This window comes from Brachypodium distachyon, chromosome 1 (genome assembly GCF_000005505.3).
Source record: "Brachypodium distachyon strain Bd21 chromosome 1, Brachypodium_distachyon_v3.0, whole genome shotgun sequence".
Classification (NCBI taxonomy): domain Eukaryota; kingdom Viridiplantae; phylum Streptophyta; class Magnoliopsida; order Poales; family Poaceae; genus Brachypodium; species Brachypodium distachyon.
The window spans coordinates 22,233,999-22,253,478 of NC_016131.3; the positions used below are offsets into that span (position 1 = coordinate 22,233,999).

A 19,480-nucleotide genomic window follows, 5' to 3' on the forward strand; every position below is an offset into this window, starting at 1 on the left:
AGGCCAGCCTTAGTTCTGTTAAAAGTAAAGCAAATGATTTAAGTGTGTTCTTTATTGATTATTAATTTATATATGGAGTTACAAGTTGTCTATTGGAAGCGTTGCGACTAGAGGATGGTTGTCACATCTATTACCCCCACGAAAGGCGGAAGAATTGAGGCCTTAAAAATGCATCTACGTGCCCCTATCACAGCCATTGGTGTGTCGCCATCCAACCGTTCGTTGGCTTTCTTTTTTTCCCTCGATCTGCTGCGGTGGATCGAATTGTCTCTCTTCCTGCCTGCCAGCGGTCCCAAATCCGAGTCCCGAAATCCCTCGCGCGCCTCCTTTACCTCCGGCGATCCGCCGCCGCTCGAGGAGGACCCGAGAGTCTAACCTCTTCCATGTGGTGCGCTTCTGCTCTCCCTCTAGGGATGGCAACCACCGCGCTGCTCCGAGTTCTGAGGCGGCCTTCCTCGGTGGCCGCGCTGCGATTGGTGAGTGTGGTTATCTTGGGGGTTTGATTGGTTGTTAGCGGAGGTATATATGCGTGGAGATTCGTAGTTAGGTTGAATATTGGAGATTTGGAGTTCTAGCAAAGGTTCTGGTACAAACTGTCTGTTTTGGTTCCTTTTGTTCGTCGATAGTGCAATGGAGGCATGGCAGAGTTCTGGGGTATAGTTGCACTTGTAGCTTTAGTGTACTGGAGAAATATTGAGGAGTATTCAGGTGATATGAGGATTATATCTTTAGCGTATATGTGTTGCACAGTATTCGTTTTGATTCATTGTGGTCTTTCTGTTAATGTTCCACGCATCAGAAGGTAGTAGTGTCAGGCATTGGGTGTACTTTTTTGAGCTGCGTTTTTTATGTGATCGTTGTACTGATGATGGTTGGAGGATCAACAAGGATGATAACTTTAGATGAAACGCAGGGAGCAGGTTGGCATAAACCTGTTAAAACTGGCAGTTTTCAATTGTGGTGGCTGGTCAGTTAAAAGAAAAGGGAACGAATACCAGAACAGTAGCTGGTTTATGAACACCCCTAAGCGCATTTCCTTGCCTACCATTCATGTTGCAGTATCTAACTTCAGAACCAAAGGAAAAGAGCCCAATGGCTGCAATAGTTGAGCATCCACTGTGTTATCCATAATTATCATTAAGAGAAGACAGCAATAAGAAAGGCCACAGCTTGTGAGCTTCTTTCTGCATGCTCTGACATAATAGTCACCACCATTGGTTAATATTGTCAAGGAGATATGTGGTTACTCTATGCGTCAAACATAATACTCCATAGAAGATTCGAGCTAGGAAAAGAAACCTAATGGTATCTTTTTACCGAAATGATTGATTCAACAATGATGTCAATGTAATTTATTTTGTCTTCTTTACTGGCCCATGAGGAATCTACTTGATTTGTCTTGAGTTGTCAGTTTATAGAATAAATTGTGCTTTTGCTCTCTCTCAAAATATGGCTCTGCCCAGAAATTGTTGTGACTTGGCTTCAATTCAGTGCTAAAACTATGTGATGTTTGCACATCTCTGTTTACATTTTTCTTCACTTAGTTGACCTAGATTTGCTGAACCCACGTGGTTCACTCCTAGCAGGCAGCGGCGCAGTGAAACGCGCTTGTCCATCTAGTATTAGAGAGAGGAAGGGATGTGTCCTTAAGCATGGATTCCTGGATAATTAACATGTTTAATTATAATTCCAACACTTCTCCTAATTTATGCTTGTCCTCGGATCATCTTAAATAAATATTCTTCTAAAAACCTTGTGGCAAAAATATGAGGAGAATAATGTATGATATGCTGCTAAAACTCCTTTAAAACCCTGTGGGAAAATATGAGAATGATGTATGATATGTTTTGTTTTCTCATTATATAAGTGCATGTCATAATACGCCAGTTTGAGTTTCCAACATAGACTTGTGTGAAAAAATATGCATCATGATCTGCTGAGTTGTGAAATTATACCAAAAGTTTTTCCACATATTACAACCTGCAATAGTTGAAGACATAATATAATTTAATATATTTTTGAAAACTAATATAATTTAATAGGGTATGCATATAGACCTCACTTCCTCCTTTCTTTCATGGGCGAGCACTGGAAAATCCGCGGTTGTACCAAATATGTGATCTCAGCTTCACCATCTATTTGCTGCATCTCATGCCCTATTGCATGACTCAAGTGGATTGTGGTCCACCAAACATCTCCCCACATCGATCGCTCCTTTCCCAAGGCATGATGAAATATACGTACCTGATAAATTGTGCGCCGCATCACAAGACGAAAATGTGATAGACATGAGGATCAATGCAACGATGCAAAGTACCCTCATGTTGACAAGGCTGTGTGCCATTATGATCAGTAAGCTTGTTATTTCGTCCACAATTGCTCCTTTTGTGAATAAGCCGATCCAAGTATGTTCCTTTCTGAAGTGTTTATATAGAGATAATTCTAATATATTAAGATATAATCTCTTATCTAATAGAAGAGAATGTTCTCTTCCTTTTCTCTCTCATCCAACACAGCAGATATGGAAATCCAACACCAAGAAGTCCCAAAATTCCTGTACAAATATGTTAAGGAATAATCTCTGATCTAATAAAGGAAAATATTTTCTTGCTTTTCTCCCATCTAACTCAGCAGATACACAAATCGAACACCATTAAATTACAAAAGATTTCTTTGCTTATAGAATAAATGATAATCTGTAATCTAAGAAATGAAAAGATTCTTTTCTCTCCTCCACCTCAGCAAGACATTAATAATTTTATTCTTTTTCATATCACATAAATGCACAATTTTTTTGTTTGCCTGCTCCATCACAATAAAGGATGGGCATTAATAGCTGGCACAAAATCGCATCAAATAGCCATCCACAGTCTAAATAGGTTTAGATAATGTAAATTGAGACATAGATCAGCAAGATTCCAATTTACAACTAAGTTCATTAATTCCACACCAATAATAGGATCAGGCAAGCGAATGCAAACTACTCATTGTAAATTTTCTTAGCATGCATTAACCACGGGCATACCTTGACCTTGAGAGTTAGTTTGACATGAATGAGCGCATGCACAGTGGTAGGAAAGGAAACAGTTGCATATTTTACAGTATGTTACCTCCTAGCTTCATTTTCAAAAACAAAACATGTTTGCCAATGGAAATGAAAAAAAAACGTGCGGTGATTAAGCTAAGAGAAGATAATTTTCTCTTCTTCCTAATCTATCATTCAACGCAGCACAAATTTTATTTATATTCTCCAAGGGTTGATATCACCCCATTGTAGGATGCCACTGATAGTGATATTAAATAGTAAGTTCACATGGTTTGTAAAAACACATTAACTTACAACATCAAGCTAGTTCTCAGCAGCCCCATAAATGTATTGTTTTCTCATTACAAAAGTGCACGAGATGCCAGTTTGAAGTTTCCAAAATAGACTTGTGTGAAAAAGTATGCATCATGATCTGCCGAGTTGTAAAATTATACCAAAATTTCTTCCACATATTACAACATGCAAAGTCGAAGACACAATATAAGTTAACAAGGTATGCATATAAACCTCACTTCTTTCTTTCTTTCAGGGGCAGGCACCGGATAATCCACGGCTGCAGCAGATATGTCATCTCGGCGACTCGGCCTCCCCCATCTATTGGTTGTATGCCATACCCTATTGCATGCCTTACATGGATTGTTAGGCGTTACATAGTAGTGGCGGTATCTCCATCCAGGCGTGGCGGCAGCGGCAGGGGCTCCGTCCAGGCGCGGAGGCGGCGGTTATAGTATTTCGATGTCAAATAGGAGCACGCCTACCACGGCTCTTTCGGCTACCGCATCGCTCTCCTTCTCCGACGGCTAAGTCCTCGTCGAATATCGTGTGTTCGTCTCCGAGAAGAGGAGGATGAGGATGGGTACAGGGATTGGACAGGGTTTACAGGTCAGGTCGGGCGGTTGACTAGACATTATAGCTAGCTATGTGGCCCCTGATAGATGAGACCCACCTGTCGGAAATCCCGCAAATGCTCTAAACTGTGAGATTTGGACTACTTGAAAAAAAATGACTCAAGAGTTGTGGTTTCTTGATATAATTAGTGAATAATGTGATTCCTTGTTACATATGTCTCAAAAATTTGGTTCCTTAAAATTTACTCATTTTACAACTTAAGACTATATGGTTATTTTTTATTAGAGAGAAAAATGTGCGATTGAGGCATAAGTGTTCAGCAGGAAAAACGAAAGCTAGGCTTTTTCCTCTTCAAAAGAATAGTGCTCCATTTATGGAACGAATATTTCTGGGACGTAACTAATCACCCTCCCATATAAGACAGGGGACTCCGTCTCTCTATCTTTCACAGCCCCAGCTCCTCTCCTCCCTGATCGCATCATCGATCGCCCCCGCCTTCTTCGGGAGTCTCTTCCCCAGCTCGCGTCGCCATGGAGCAGACTTTTATCATGATCAAGCCCGACGGCGTCCAGAGAGGCCTGGTAATTTCACCCACACAGGAGAATCGGTATCTTAAGATCGGTTTCTGCCTGTAAGGTTTCGGTTTGGGTTGTTTTCCTAGGTTTTGGAAACCTTTTTAATGGATGTTTTCTTGGACAATTTTCTTCTCTTCAGATTGGAGATATCATCAGCCGATTTGAGAAGAAAGGATTCTACTTGAAGGGTAAGGGGTGTTCTTCTTCCCTTTCTCAGTTTGATCGTAGTAGGGGACCATTTCCCTAGGTCATTTATGTTCCTTGATTGGGTAAGACAAATGGATTTTTCAACTTAGATCTGCTTGTGGACTGTTGATTTAACTGAAAATCAAATCCTTTTGGTATGTGCTGATGATGGTTTCATTTGATCTGGGACACCCTGATGGTCCTAGTAATATGATTTATTTATTTTGTGACTGTGGTAACATGAAATTTAATTTGCTGATGTGCTGCGCAGTTTAATCTTGCATGAATTAGTTGGACAAAACATTACTAAATAATAATAATAAAACAGGATGCCTATTAGTTCCAAAATAGAACTCTTATCTTTTCCTACACGTGCATTCCTCGTAACAATTTGGCTTTTCAATTGAGCAGATTTCAACTCGTTCTTTTACACCTTCCCAAAAGGAAGCTTTTGCAATGCATTAAATATTCCTTTTGGTTTCTAAGTCAAGCAGGATTTTCGTTACCGAGCATAATTTTGGTTACCACCCGGATACCACATTTACCGGGGCCCACAGTAAATGAACTTGCTGAGGCAACAAGTATCAAATTCCTTTGGAATTTCTGAATTTAGACGCTTACTATGTGGATAAATTATCTTGTATGTAGAAAAAAAACTGAATTCAGATCCGCTTGAACATTCTTGGGCGGTCAATGAAAGGTATTTTTCGGTAACTATGGTAATCACAAAACCGGTGGCCCTGGTAAATTTTCTATTCGGTAGCCAAAACCTTGGTGTCAAGTGAAAAAATATTGGCTTTGAATCAACACCATAACATGTGCCTATCTAGCAAGTTAAAAGACATATTTGCCACACATTAGAATGTGACGATAGTTTTGTATTCCACAAAATTGCAGTGTGGACCATGTTTTTTATTTTTATCCACAAATGACATGTTGACTTGGATTGAAATAAGATCACCACACTGGTCAGATTTTAGAACTGAAAATGTCAGATTTTTCGTCCCTAAATGTAGTGATATTCTTTTTATTTTTAAATCTTGTCAGCTTGTCATTTTTGTTGGAAACAAACGGTTCAGTTTGGAACATCCGCAACGACCCATTTGGATGAGAATTATAGGAAACCTAAACAGAACAACGTCATATTGTCAGGATACAGATATCATTGGTTCAGGTGTGTGGGTGCTTACTAATTGTTTGGAGCGATGATGCAGGGATGAAGTTTATGAATGTGGAGAGGTCCTTCGCGCAGAAGCACTACGCCGACCTCTCCGCCCAGCCCTTCTTTGCTAAGTTGGTGGAGTACATCATTTCCGGCCCTGTTGTTGCAATGGTGTGGGAGGGGAAGGATGTTGTGCTGACTGGCCGCAGGATTATTGGCGCCACCAGGCCTTGGGAGGCAGCTCCTGGCACCATCCGTGGTGACTATGCCGTGGAAGTTAGCAGGTGAAAAAATCTTTCTTGGTCATTGTTTTTTTTTTGTTTAATCAACGCTCCTGATCAATCTTATTCTTTTTAGAGACGGGTATAGTTTTGTGTTAAAACTGAAAATCTGAACAAAAATGTGTGGGTTATGGCTTTCTGCAGTTTACCCCTATCAAACATGCACTGTGACAGAGGATTAGCCACATAAAAGAAATCATGGCTTCCCTGCTTCCTATACTAAACTCATTGCGTGCTGTGTAGGAATGTCATTCATGGAAGTGATTCTGTGGAGAACGGGAAGAAGGAAATCGGTCTCTGGTTCCCTGATGGTCCCTCGGAGTGGAAGAGCAACCTCCACCCTTGGATCTACGAGGTTTGAGCTTCAACGGACATGCCCTTGATGATGGCTGGTTTCTTTCAGAATTTGACTTGTCCCAGAGCTGTCAGCGGGCAGAGCCGCTGTCAAGTCAATAATTACTTAATAATCGTGCTGTGTGATGATGATGCATCGCAGTTGAATGTGCCGCCTGAACCTATTTGTTTGGCTTTTGAGTTTCTCCCTGGTTTTGTCTACGACAGAGTTCTAATTATCGCAAAACCTGACTTGCATGTAAGGTGGTCTAGAAATAAAGCAAGCAAGGATGTTTGGTTCCTTACATCAAAAGCCAGCCAAGCATGAAAGTTTTGTGTAACTTTCAGTTTATCCGGAGTCTTTGTTGTTCCTTTGATTTAAAAGAATAGGAGGTGCTGCAGTTGAATACTCCAGTCGTAGTCAGAATTCCGCACTCAGAAGGTTCTGAAATTATAGCAGGACTCCCAAGGTTTTTGGCAGCAAAGCGTTGTGTGGACGTGTCCTGTGCCTGCTCTCTAAATCTTCTCCACAGACATGCGGCTCCAAATTGCCCAAACCACCACGCGCTCGCCGCAGCATATGGCGCCAGCGGCTCGCTCCGATCCCCATTCTAGTACACCGGTCCGTCTGCCCAAGAAGTGCCTGCCATCGCCATGGCGCCGCTGGCCACAAGCACCGCGCCCCTTCAACTCTGCTCGCATCACTCGCATCCCCGCCGCCGCCGCGGTACCGTTGAGGTCGCCGCCTCCGCGTCGTCGTCGTCATCGCGGCGGGCGGAGGACGTGGTGATCGTGGGCGCGGGCATCGCGGGTCTCGCCACAGCGCTCTCCCTGCAGAGGCTCGGCGTGCGCGCCACCGTGCTGGAGCAAGGCCCGTCCCTGCGCGCGGGGGGCACCTCGCTGACGCTCTTCAAGAACGGGTGGCGCGTGCTCGACGCCATCGGCGTCGCCGACGACCTCCGCGCCAAGTACCTCCGCATCCAGGGGTATTATATCATACCTTCCAAATTCTGCTCCCCAGGCATCTTCCTCCGTTAATAAACCGCGAGCTTCCAGCTGATTATAATTGCAGGATGAGGATGCGGTCGGCGGCGGGCGGGCGAGACCTCCGGGAGTTCTCCTTCGAGGAAGAAGCTCCGGGGCAGGAAGTGCGGGCGGTGGAGAGGCGAGCGCTCCTGGAGACTCTGGCCTCGAAGCTGCCCGCAGACGCCATCTCCTACTCGTCCAAGCTGAAGTCCGTCGCCGGGCAAGGCGCCGAGGGCACGGTTCTGGAGCTCGAGGACGGCCGGCGGCTCCTCGCCAAGGTCGTCGTGGGCTGCGACGGCGTCAACTCGCCGCTCGCCAGGTGGATGGGCTTCTCCGAGCCCCGCTATGTGGGCCACATGGCGTTCCGGGGCCTCGCGGACTATGGCGGGATTGGGGCCCAGGGGCAGCCGTTCGAGCCCAAGGTGAACTACATCTACGGCCGGGGACTCCGGGCCGGGTTCGTTCCCGTCTCGGCCACAAAGGTCTACTGGTTCATCTGCTTCAATAGCTCCACGCCGCCACCGGGTCTGGGGAAGAAGACGAAGACGGCGGCGGGGGCGGCGCTGAAGAGGGAGGCCCTGGAGCTGGTGCGCGGCTGGCCGGAGGACCTGGTGGCCGTGATGCGCGGCACGGCGGACGACGCCGTGGTGAAGACGCCCCTCGTGGACCGCTGGCTGTGGCCCGGGGTCGCGCCTCGGGCCTCCAGGGGCGGCGTGGTGCTGGCCGGCGACGCGTGGCACCCCATGACGCCCAACCTCGGCCAGGGCGCGTGCTGCGCGCTGGAGGACGCCGTCGTGCTCGCGCGCCGCCTCGCGCCCGCGGTGCTCGCCGGCGGCGCGGTGGTAGGAGAGGCGATGCGAGGGTACGAGAGGGAGAGGTGGGGCCGGGTGTTCCCGCTGACGGCGCGGGCGGGGCTCGTCGGGAAGCTGGTGCAGTGGGGCAACCCGGCGGTGTGCGCGGCGAGGGACGGCGTGGTGATTCCCAGGCTCGTCAGGCTGGGCCCGTTCCTCGAGCACACCAACTTCGACTGCGGCGGCCTGCTCGAGCCGGCGCCAATGAATTGATCCGTCCATGGATGGGCTCAAGGTTGTGCAAAGGATTCTCATCGTACGTGCACCCAGGTTTTTTCTGTTCGAAACAGAAATTAAGAATACGAGAGAGAAAGTTCTGTTTTGAACATCCACAGGAAAAACCCGTCCGGGGAAAGGGAGAAGATCCAAAGGAAAAAACCCGTCCGGGGAAAGCGGGATGGCTATATCAGAAAAATTATCTCACTTTAATGAAACGGTGCTAGTATAATTTTATAATTTTTTCATGGAGTATTCTCTAGGTTTCCGTTTTTTTAACGGGACAAGTTCTGCGACAGACAGATAATAAAGTACAAGAACTTGAACGGCGTGAGCAACGTGTGTATTACAAAGGTACAATAGCAGAGCAAGACTGGATTTGTTCTAGCTCCTACATTTGAATATTGTTCTAGCTCCTACGTACTCCATGAAACGTGTGTAAATTAAATATGACACATCACATACCGTTAGAGTATTCTCTATGTTTTTTTTAACGGAACAAGTTCTGCAAGAGATAATAACACCAGTAGTACAAGAACTTGAACGGCATGAGCAGTTTCATAAAACATCTAGAAAAGTGGTGTCAGGTGGTACATTAACTTGTTAATCAGGTGATTTTAGTCAGGACAGTGACACGCGGCTGCCAAGCTGGACGCTGAGGCGGCATGGTTTTTTTTGCGTTTTAGTCCTCTGATCGAAAGACATCTTCAGTTTTTGTCCCCAGGTGACCTTTGTGAGGGAAACATGCCAAAAAGCCCCCCTTTTCCTCAATATTCTAATTTCCTTTCGTACCCCCTCGTATCCTCTCCTCTTATCTATCCTCCCGATCGTCTCTTCCTCTTCCCTTCTCTCTTGCACCTCAAACATGACAGCGGCCACGAAATCGAAGCAACAGAGGCCATGGCGCATGACTTGCCACGCTGGCAGTGACACATGGTGGCTCCGGAGCCTATCTTGCCAAAAATCAATCCGCAACCAAAGTTGATGTACCACCTGGCCCAGTTTTGAGTTTTCAGGTTGTCAAAATTGCTCGTGCGAAACATGTTGTAGTATGACCGGTGTTATTACCTCTTTTTCTAAATATAAACAGGTACATTCTTAATCTTGCCCCCACAGTAGTTTTGAGATACCATGACAAACCAGAATTTCGTTAGCCGAAGTAAGAGGCAACTTAAAAAAGAGAGAGGGGGGCTGTCTTCAATAAAATGACATCAGAGAAGTGACTACTGATTATTGTGTGCTCAGGTCCAGTGAAGAGATCGGACGAGAATTGGGGCTTGAGCGCAAGGGATAAGCGAGGTTCGCCCTCATGCACACGGTGTGGGCTCTAGCCCAGCCATGGCACATAGCTCTGAACTAGGGGTGCAGAACAGATCAAACCAACTAATCAAGCATAGATGTTTTACTACTAACGCACATACAAGTGCAGATATAGTTGTGAATTTCAGCAAAATCTATTGTACACAAAAATCATTCTGAATGTAAGTAACTTAGTATGCCACAGAACAATCCACTAGATATAACCGTTGCTGGGAGAGAATTAGTTCTATGGCAGGAAAATAGAACTGCAGAATGAAATAGGACATAGACATTATTCTCATAATATCATTACACTAGACAGTCACTATGGCAGGAAAATAGAACTGCAGAATGATAGAAACCTTTACGAATCTTCAGAAGGACTATTCCTTCTGAAGACCTATCAATGAAGTGCTAGCCCTGACTGTCCTGTTGTTCATATATCATGGCAGACTGCAGAGTAAAACAAAGGATTAGCTTATTAAAACAAAGACATGCAACCCAGCACTAAGATAGATCTGGGATTGGGAAAACAAAGACTGGAGGACTCCCAAATGAAAAAAAAAATTCTCCTTCTATCTTACTTCAAAACTCAAAAGATACACAATTACACATTGAGCTATCAAACCATACATATGCATCAGCCATTCAGCCTCAATGAAAAAAAAATAGTGAGCAGAGAAAAATAAGCTCCTAAGTCTGCTGCCTTTTTTAATGTAAAATTAGCAGAATCATTTATAGTTTGCTTAGTGGTAATACTAACTGTCCTTGGTACAAAAAAAAACACTGTCCTTGGTACAACATCTGTTTCAGAAGCAATGTGAGCAGAAGTTCTAAAAAAATGTACATTTCAAATTGAAGTTCATTTGGTGCATGAACAAAAGATATGGGGTGATTACCACTAGCTATAAGGCCTATAAACAAAAAAGGAACTTGCAGCAGATCATTAAAAATTGCACACCACAATCCAGTTATGTATATTTGTCTCAAATGGCAATAGAAATGAATTCCATATCTAATAAAAAGTCAGAGCTGGACCTTCTTCCCTTGCTGAAAAATAGAACTCTGTAAACATATTTATCTTGCAGCAGTGCAGCCTGCTACTTGACTATGCTGCAAAGCGAGAAGCATCTAACAAAAGTGCTCTCTGGCAGCAACCAAAACCATACACAAGTAGTACAATGCATACCTCAAGCATACACTTGCAATTGCATTCTAGTTTTAATACTCTCTGGTCCAAAAATAGTCAAGCGCAGTCTTAAAATATAAAAACAAAAACATATTGAAATATACTCCTAGAGGAATACACTGAGTGAGATATCAAGTTGGCCATGTTTCACAGGTTATAAACTCATAGGAGCAAGGACAACTGCACTGAACGAATATGACAAGCATTGCCAAAGACTAGTGCCAGGTGCCAAAAAAATCTAGCTGCGATCAATATCCAATTACAAACTAAAGGATAAATGAAAATATCAGATTTTATTACAGTAGATAATTTTTGAAATTCTGGTCTTAATTCAGGAACATCTCAATTGGTCTGGCCAACTGGTTATTGGCTATTCCTATGATCAATACAGCTACTTCAGGAAAAAAAAAAGGTGCAATGTAAAGGGTGTAAAGCATTATGATTTAACACTTGTTCTTTGTTCCAGCAAGTGTCAAACTGCTGAGCCCCCTATCAGAAAATTGAAGTTGAGTCAATAAACTGACGCTGTATCTTAATTTTCCTGTAATGATAACCTTAACTATTCACATAGATGAAATTCATCAATTCATCAGTTCATGGCTACTTCAACGCTCTGGATATATGCTTGAAATGCTGGAATGTTTTTGTTTTCAGTTTTAACAGAATGGAACTGGGAATTTCCCCTTTAATTCCATAAAAACATCCATCAGTTCATAAGAACCAAATGGCATCTTTTGAACTGTATCAGATTACATCAAAAAGTAAAAAATGACAATTTAAAAGTCTTGCTTCTCATTATAAGCACTCAATGCCAAGCAATTTTAAAAGTAACTAACAGATGGAGTTCAATTACCTGAAAGGTCTTCAAGGCCAAGCAATTTTAAAAGTAAGAACTTGAAGTGTATTCAGAATTTCAGATCACCAAGATCAATCAGACAGTCAAACTGAATAAGTAGTTTCTGACCTGAACATTTCAAGAGAATTAAAGCGTCGAGGCCATGATATCACATAAGGGATGAGTATCTTGAACACAGTGGAATTTTTACTTATGAAAATATTACAAAAATCTTTTTCTCTGATACCCATTAACTTGGGTCATCATAGACCGCTTTTTACTGTCCTTCCAAAATTCGTCCTTCTTTTCCTTCCTATGTTTGAAGCCAGATTTTCCTTTTATAACTCCTACAATGGCACTCTTATCCTTTATGTTTTTTCTTGCAGATTTCACATCCAAGGTATTCAATAACTTTTTGTATGACTTAGCATCAGGCACTTGCCCGCTTCGAACCATCTGCTTGTGGTAATAGAATGCTTTCGAAAAGTCTCGGACACGAGCATATGCATATATCATTGTAGAATATGTAACGGAGTCTGGTTTCAGTTCCAGAGCAGACATCTCTTTCAGGAGTTGGGGCAATTTGTAATGCTGCCCACCCTTTGCATATGTGTTCATCAAAATGTTGTAAGTCATAGTTGTGGGCGGTAAACCAATATTTCCAAACTCGTATATTACATCTCTTGCCTGAACATACAACCCATATTTCGCCAAACCATCAAGTACCATGTGAAATGTGACTCTAGTGCCTCCGACCTTTTCATTTATCATTGATCTCCATGTCTCCATTAACTTATCTGTGTCACCAGCCCTCCTAAATATGTCAAGCAAAGCTGTATATGTTTCTAAGGAAGGTTTAAGTCTTTCTTTTTTCATGTCCACATATGTGATGTGAGCTTTTTCATACTGTCCATTAACTGCATAGGCACAAAGCAGTGAAGTGTACGAAGAAGATGTTGGCTTAATGCCATCTGCCTTCATCCTCAGGAAAGCATCTTCAGCCTTTTCACTCATTTTCTTCTGCCGCCCATAGGCACTTATGAGGCAGTTGTATGACCTAGCATTTGGCTGTAGTCCTAAATCGTGCATTTCAAGAAGTAATGACTCAACAACTTCTGGCTGCAATCTTCTGCTATAAGCATCCATAAGGATATTATAGGTAACAATTGTTGGTTTTAAGCCTTTCTCTTTCATCTCAACAAAGAGCCCCTCAGCTTCTTCAATTTGACTGCATTTGCAATATGCATTCACTATTTCGTTATATATGCTCGTGTTTGATGGGATTCCTCTCCTCTCCATTTCTGACTGGATGATGAGAGCTTCTTTTTTCAGCCCCTCATCACAAAACATCTTAATTAGAGAAGCAGAGACGTCCAAGCTCCACTTGACACCTTTTCTGTTCATCCGTTGGAAGAACTCCCATGCAGCCTTGGCAGATACCTTCTGCTTCTTCATTACATTTAACATGATTGAAGATGTAATGTGGTCAGGTTGGACACTATTCTTCTCCATAAACTCAAATATTGTCCAGGCATCATCATATCTGAAGCAAGTAGAAATGTACGTCACAGTGAATCATTATATAGCTACCAAAATGCACAGAAGTAGCACATTGGTATTTTGACTGATGTTCCTGTCTAGTAAGGACGGTAATTGTGTACTGCAATCTTAAAGGGGACAAACTAAAAACACTTGCATCAATGCAAAACATGAGAATGAACAATGTTTATGCAGTATAATCTGCGACCAATATGTTTCTCCAATGTTTCGTTCCCTCGGATCTCAAGATCATGCTTATGTTCATACATACCATTTAGGTACTTACAAAGTGAACGAAATCAAATTCACTTGTATCCTCGGTTGATTAATTACTAACGCCATCTGTTACCTAATCCTTCTTGTATGAAAAGGTTCATGGAAATACCTACAAGTGACTATCAAAAGCTACTGAAAAACAATAAGTAAACTGTAAACCTACAACTATACATTTTACAGCATATAAGTGTATAAATAACTAGCAGTCATAATTCGTTTTGCGAAAGTAATTGCATGCGTGAAATTAATAAGATCACGCTGTCACACCATTCTCACCTTCCACAGTAAGCAACACCGGACATTGCAGCATTGTATAGAACGGCCTCCCGGAATTGCCTCTCATGCGGCAAACGTCCCAGGATCTCCAAGACCTCATCGGCCATCCGTGCCCGCCCAAGCACCACAAGAGCAACCAACCATGCCTGCGGAGTCGGCTGCTCCTCCAGCACCCGCATCCACCTGAACAAGTCGAGGCACCGCAACGGCAGCCCCTCTTCACCCATCCTCTTCATCAATTCCACGCATTCGTCCTCGCCGAGGACTCTGCGGCTGTAACCAGCCAAGAACTCCACGAACCCAGGGCTGTCGGCCGCCACTGGACTCCTCGCAAAGGCGAGAATGTCTTCCATTGCTGTAGTGGTGGTGCTTACCTCTTCCTGGGCTCGCAAGAAGAAGGTCGGATCCCACCACCCGCAGTCCCCACCGTCTTCCTCTTCCTCATCCTCATCCTCTAGGCGATGCTGTTCCTGGGCCTGGGTTGGGAGGAGGCTGATAGCTGGGTCACACCCGCCCAGCTCGCATCCTTGGACCTGCTCCCCCTCCTCCACGGCGTCGCAATCGAGTGGACCACATCCGTCGCCGCCCTCTTCGTCATCCAGGGCGCCGACGAAGTGGGCTCCGGAGGAGCTGGCAGATAGGCCCCACATGTCCTCCTGCACGCCATGCTCGTCGTCGCCTCTTTCCCCTTGCTGGCGCGAAAAACGTGGTCGGTCGGGGAGGGCGACTGGTTGGTTCCGCCGCCGCGGGGTCTGGGACTGGGAACGATGGGGATGGAGGAAGCATTTGCGGAAGGAGGAGGATTTGAAGGCGCAGCGCTGGAGTCGAAGGATTGGGATTTTCGGGGAGGCGGAGGAGGAAGAAGAGAGCAGCAGTTGAGCTGCCAACGCCATCTCTGGCGACGGGTGGTGACGAGACGACGGCTCTCACCGGTGTTCATTGTGTCCCACGTCCCCTGCCGTCCGATGTCAGCGTGATTGATAAAACAATTTGCCACCCATTTTTTTATTAATTCATTCATGGTTTTTTAAATACTCCCAACGATCCTTGTACTAAATCCCGACGCTTGTTACGGAGTGGAAAGAGTGAAATCCACGAACAGTTCTAATTCGATTTTTTTTTTTTGACGGGGAAAACAGCGGGAGAAGTTCCTGCTGCACTTTGTATTAAAGGGTTAGTAAAAAACTGTATAGGTTACATTGTTAGTGAAAAAAAGAAGAAGCCAGAGGACAGGCCCTCTGGGTTAGATACTAAGCTCCTGGATAAGAAGAGTAAGCTTAGTGGTGAACTTCTCCTTAGTGGAGCGATGTGCCAGCAGAAGAATCTCCGCTTTCAAACAGATCTTCCAAGCAGCTACTGCAGGAGTAATGTTTTCAAAAATCTGAACATTCCTCATTTTCCAGAGCCCCCAAGTAGCAGGGATAAATACCTCCCAAAAGAGCCCCTTGCGCCAAGCCAAATTGGCAGTCAAAAGCCTATCTGTCAGAGGCTGATTCAGGTGCCAATGGATTCCAAGCTCATTCCAACATTGCTTACTAAAAGGGCAAGAGAAAAATAAATGATGAAGATCTTCTGGAGGTGAATGGCACAGCACACAGGACCAGGCCGAAGTAATGAAGAAATGTCTGCGCTTCAAAATGTTTCGTGTGTTCAGCCTGTCCATCATAAGAAGCCAAGCAAACACTTTGTGTTTCATAACACATTTACTTTGCCAGATATGGATCATGACGGGGTGCTTAGGCAGGGTGTCAAAATAGTGGCTGTAAAAAAGACTTGCAGTGTAGGGTTTCTGCCAAGGATAATTCCAGGAGTCATGCGCACCATCATTTGTCAGCAAAACCTGCTCCAGAACCTGCTGAAGGGCCGTAAATTCAGTAAAGTCAATAGCAGATAGAGGGGCCTGAAGGGATGGGGCAAGGGGCAATGGATTAATGAAATCCTTAACAGAAATGTTCTCGTGTGTGGCAAAGGAGAAAACTCTAGGAAAATCAACAGAGAGCAAGCGTCCATTCCAAAGATCCTTCCAATAAGTGCAAGTGTCCCCCGACGCCACAATGCAGTTAGATATCCCTCGGAAGATAGGATTGAGTTTAAAGATATCTCGCCACCAGAAAGAGCCGCAGGGAGCAACCGCATGGGGAACATTGGAAGTGTAGTAAGAGCTCCACAGAAGGTGCACCCAAGGAAGATCACATTTATTGTAAAATTTATCCAAGTGTTTGAGAAGCAAAGCTTTGTTCTGAACTTTCAAATTCAGCACGCCAAGACCGCCACGAGCTTTCGGTCTACACACCATATCCCTATCCGCCAAAGACTGACATTTCTCACCAAGATCAGTTTGCTTGCTCCAGAGAAGGTGGCGACGAGCCTTATCAATATGCTCTAAGATTCTCGCAGGAACTTCAAGTGAGCACATAGTGTAGACAGCTAAAGAGGAGATGACCGAGTTAAGAATGGTGACCCGACCACCATAGGACAGAAGAGCGGAGGTATTAGACATACGCCTCTCGATACGATCTACAAGTGGCATGAAGTCAGTAATGGCCGGACGAGTGGTGCCCAAAGGAAGACCAAGATACGTGAAAGGCATCGTACCGATGAGACAGCCCAGTTCAGCAGACAAATTCTGGGCATGCTGATCAGAGATATTCATCGGAATGAGCTGAGACTTGTGATAATTTACTTTCAGTCCAGTGGAGACAGCAAAGTGATCAAGCACATCCTTTAGATGACGAAGCAAACGAGCACATGCAGGCAGGACCAAGATTGTGTCGTGCGCATACTGTATAATCGGAAAATCATCCACACCGACAGCAGGAATAGGCAATGAGAAATGCCCCATCAGGTAATCTCTGTTGATAATATCTTGAAGAAGATCTGCAGCAAGAACAAACAACAGGGGGGATAAAGGATCCCCTTGTCTCACCCCTCGTCGGCACAAGAATTGTTTCCCCGGCACTCCATTAAGAAGGACAGCAGAAGAGCCAGAGGAGAAGATCTCTTTGATCCAAGCACACCAGCGGGCGTCAAAACCTTTATGTTTGAGGATCTGCAGAATAACAGAGTGCTCAATGGTATCGAAAGCTTTTTCCAAATCCAATTTTAAAATCACGATCTCACGGCCAGAAGCTTGACATTGGTGAATATACTCAAACGCCCAAGCAAGGCAGTCCTGAATGGAGCGGCTCTTCAAAAAACCATATTGATTCCTGTGAATAAGTTTCAAAATCCAGGTTTGCAACCGATTAGTGAGAATCTTAGTGATGATCTTGATGCAACTGTTTAACAGAGAGATAGGTCTGAAGTCATTAGTAGATTCCGGATCGAGCCTCTTGGGAACCAATGTAATGAAAGATTCATTTAAAGCCTTTAGATCTATTTTTTTCTCAAAAAAATCCATACAGAGCTGACACACATCGTCTCTGATAATTGGCCAACAAAGCTTAAAGAAGAGGCCATTAAAGCCATCTGGCCCAAGCGCCTTGTCAACCGGGAGAAGCTTAACAACACCCTCAATCTCATCCAGCGAAACCGCAGAAGAGAGGCAAGACAGCCCATCAACCCGGGCAATGAGATTTTGTAAGTCAAAAAGCATGGTGGGGTTACATGTCTGGCCCAAACGATCCTGGAACACCTGATAGAAGGCCACTTCTTTCTGTGCGTGAGTTTCAGCAATGGAACCATCTGACAGTTTGATTAGCGCAATATTATTGCGCCTAAACCTCTCCGTAGCCACAGCGTGAAAGAACTTCGTATTTTCATCCCCCAATTTTGTCCATCGAACAGTGCAGCGCTTGCGCCAGAATGCCTGCCTGTACGCAGTAAGCCTGATACAGTGAGACTTAACGGTTTTCCTGAAGTTGAATTCCGGTCGAGTGAGTGGACGTTGATCCTCAATGCTATCAATGAGAAGAATAGCCTGGTTACAATTGGCAATCAGCAGAGACAGCTTAGACAGCGACTTGCTCCATTTTTTAAGCCCTCGACGCACATTTTTCAGTCTAGCCACCACCACAGAGGCAGAATCTCGAGCCCGGACTGGCAAGTTCCAGCATTGCATAACCGTCTCCATGAAACCCGGGTGTGAGGGCCAAAAATTCTCAAAACGGAACAGAGAACTCTTTGGCACTTTAGACTCGATTTGCACAAGAATAGGTGTGTGATCAGAAACAGGCTTGGCCAGTGGTACCGCAGAAGTGTGAGGGAAAATAGTCTTCAAACTTTGAAAATGCATGTTTAGATCCAAATTATTTTTGAAGTCCTTAATTACATGTGTCCGTTTGACCAACTTCATTTAGGATTGGACCACCCGTCAAGTTATTATGCTGATTTGTCATCTTTCAAAAAAATCATGCATGTTCCGTCCTACCATTCCACAGCTTAGTTCTTCGTAGTTGCAACACAAACTTGAATCATGAGGATATATCATCCTTGGTGGTGGTGCATCAGCGTGAGCAGGTTCAGACGTTGATGGTGTAGAGTCGCTGACAGATACCTCACTCAACTCACATCGTTGATGTATTACATATCCTCCGAAGTTGTTATCAGTACTACTGGTCTCGAATACCACAACAGGTTCACGAGTTCCGGCAGCTAGTCAACCGAAGTGAAGCCCTTGAGGTCTACTCAGCGGAGAAAATCCAGAAACAGCTCTCTCCAGTCCACATGACGCTTACGCTAGCATGTCCTTATGCGGCCGCAAAGGTACTGAAACTGCCTCAACATTCACAAACCACAAGGGTATTCATTTTAGATAATTAAATTGACAAGTATACATATACGTGGAGTCAGTTAATTGAGCATCAAAATATCCAATCACATATGCTTAATTCAATATATACGGGTTTTGCCCGGATCGAAATCTTCCACCACCAACAAATCTTTCTTATACATCCATGACCCATCCTCCACCGCCTTTCTTTTTGCCGCAGAGTGAGAGAAAATAAATATGAATCTGTTCTTTCCCAAATGCTTGCACCCTACACAGGAAAAAGGACTCCAGATCCTTCCCAAAGTATCAGCCAAGACAAAAGAGTATTCCTCACACTCACAAATGGTGTATGTTGGGGAACTAATGTCCCTTGAGTGATTAATATACGATCCTTATCTATACGCGCGCGAAATGGTATCTTCAAATCTGGACTGTCAATTAACCAATGGTTGAGATCTACCCACGTTCTCTCTTCCCTCTCTCCCTCTCACAGAGGAGCCCCGTCTGCCATGGTCGTCTTCCTCCTCCTCAGACCAGCGTCTTCCTCGTGTCTGCGGCTGCCTTGAGCAGCCTCCACGCCCCCTTCTCCCTTTCCTCGGACTCAAGCTTAAACATGTCAGTGCTGGTGCATCGAATACGGCTTTCCATAGAATTCTATAGAGATCTATGAGATCGAGTATGGAATTCTGTTTACTCACTTTAAATTGAGTATCCGTTTTCCTCCTTTTCCTGCTAGGATCGGAAATCCCGTATTTTTCATATCCATACGATCGAGTCCTTAGGTTTTCGAAATAGTGTAATGGAAAAAGAAGTGTTTCGAATCCTATTTG

At 44.4% G+C, this 19,480-nt stretch overlaps 3 protein-coding genes across 4 annotated transcripts; 2 read left to right on the forward strand and 1 right to left on the reverse strand.

The window, feature by feature from the left end:
- The first annotated feature begins 4,425 nt into the window (after nucleotides 1-4,425).
- Nucleotides 4,426-6,460, forward strand: NDPK1 (nucleoside diphosphate kinase). The gene is made up of 4 exons (NM_001289016.1): nucleotides 4,426-4,476; nucleotides 4,610-4,658; nucleotides 5,871-6,102; nucleotides 6,343-6,460. Exons 1-4 carry the CDS (start codon nucleotides 4,426-4,428, stop codon nucleotides 6,458-6,460), a joined length of 450 nt encoding a protein of 149 aa, NP_001275945.1.
- A 472-nt stretch (nucleotides 6,461-6,932) lies between these two features.
- On the forward strand, nucleotides 6,933-8,953 carry LOC100824645 (monooxygenase 2). Of its 2 annotated transcripts, none has more exons than XM_003560140.4 (2): nucleotides 6,933-7,418; nucleotides 7,505-8,916. In XM_003560140.4, exons 1-2 carry the CDS (start codon nucleotides 7,087-7,089, stop codon nucleotides 8,520-8,522), a joined length of 1,350 nt encoding a protein of 449 aa, XP_003560188.1. In that variant the 5' UTR covers nucleotides 6,933-7,086; the 3' UTR covers nucleotides 8,523-8,916. The 2 variants fall into 2 exon arrangements, with proteins under 2 accessions (XP_003560188.1, XP_010238151.1); XM_010239849.3 differs by having other exon boundaries at nucleotides 7,279-7,418; nucleotides 7,489-8,953.
- A 2,971-nt stretch (nucleotides 8,954-11,924) lies between these two features.
- LOC100824950 (pentatricopeptide repeat-containing protein At5g50280, chloroplastic) lies at nucleotides 11,925-14,876 on the reverse strand. Its single transcript, XM_003560141.4, has 2 exons — nucleotides 13,940-14,876; nucleotides 11,925-13,391 (listed from the first exon to the last, which is right to left on the reverse strand). The coding sequence occupies exons 1-2, from the start codon at nucleotides 14,830-14,832 to the stop codon at nucleotides 12,071-12,073; spliced, it is 2,214 nt and encodes a 737-aa protein (XP_003560189.1). The 5' UTR covers nucleotides 14,833-14,876; the 3' UTR covers nucleotides 11,925-12,070.
- Nucleotides 14,877-19,480: the final 4,604 nt, after the last annotated feature.

Bases quoted from the DNA above. Each gene is read 5' to 3' on its own strand.
- LOC100824645 (XM_003560140.4), top strand. From the start codon at position 7,087: ATGGCGCCGCTGGCCACAAGCACCGCGCCCCTTCAACTCTGCTCGCAT. The intron at 7,419-7,504 runs GTATTATATCAT...TTATAATTGCAG, and splicing joins AAGTACCTCCGCATCCAGGG to GATGAGGATGCGGTCGGCGG.
- LOC100824950 (XM_003560141.4), bottom strand. From the start codon at position 14,832: ATGGCGTTGGCAGCTCAACTGCTGCTCTCTTCTTCCTCCTCCGCCTCC. The intron at 13,392-13,939 runs GTGAGAATGGTG...TACTTGCTTCAG, and splicing joins GGTGTTGCTTACTGTGGAAG to ATATGATGATGCCTGGACAA.
- NDPK1 (NM_001289016.1), top strand. From the start codon at position 4,426: ATGGAGCAGACTTTTATCATGATCAAGCCCGACGGCGTCCAGAGAGGC. The intron at 4,477-4,609 runs GTAATTTCACCC...TCTTCTCTTCAG, and splicing joins ACGGCGTCCAGAGAGGCCTG to ATTGGAGATATCATCAGCCG. The intron at 4,659-5,870 runs GTAAGGGGTGTT...GCGATGATGCAG, and splicing joins GAAAGGATTCTACTTGAAGG to GGATGAAGTTTATGAATGTG.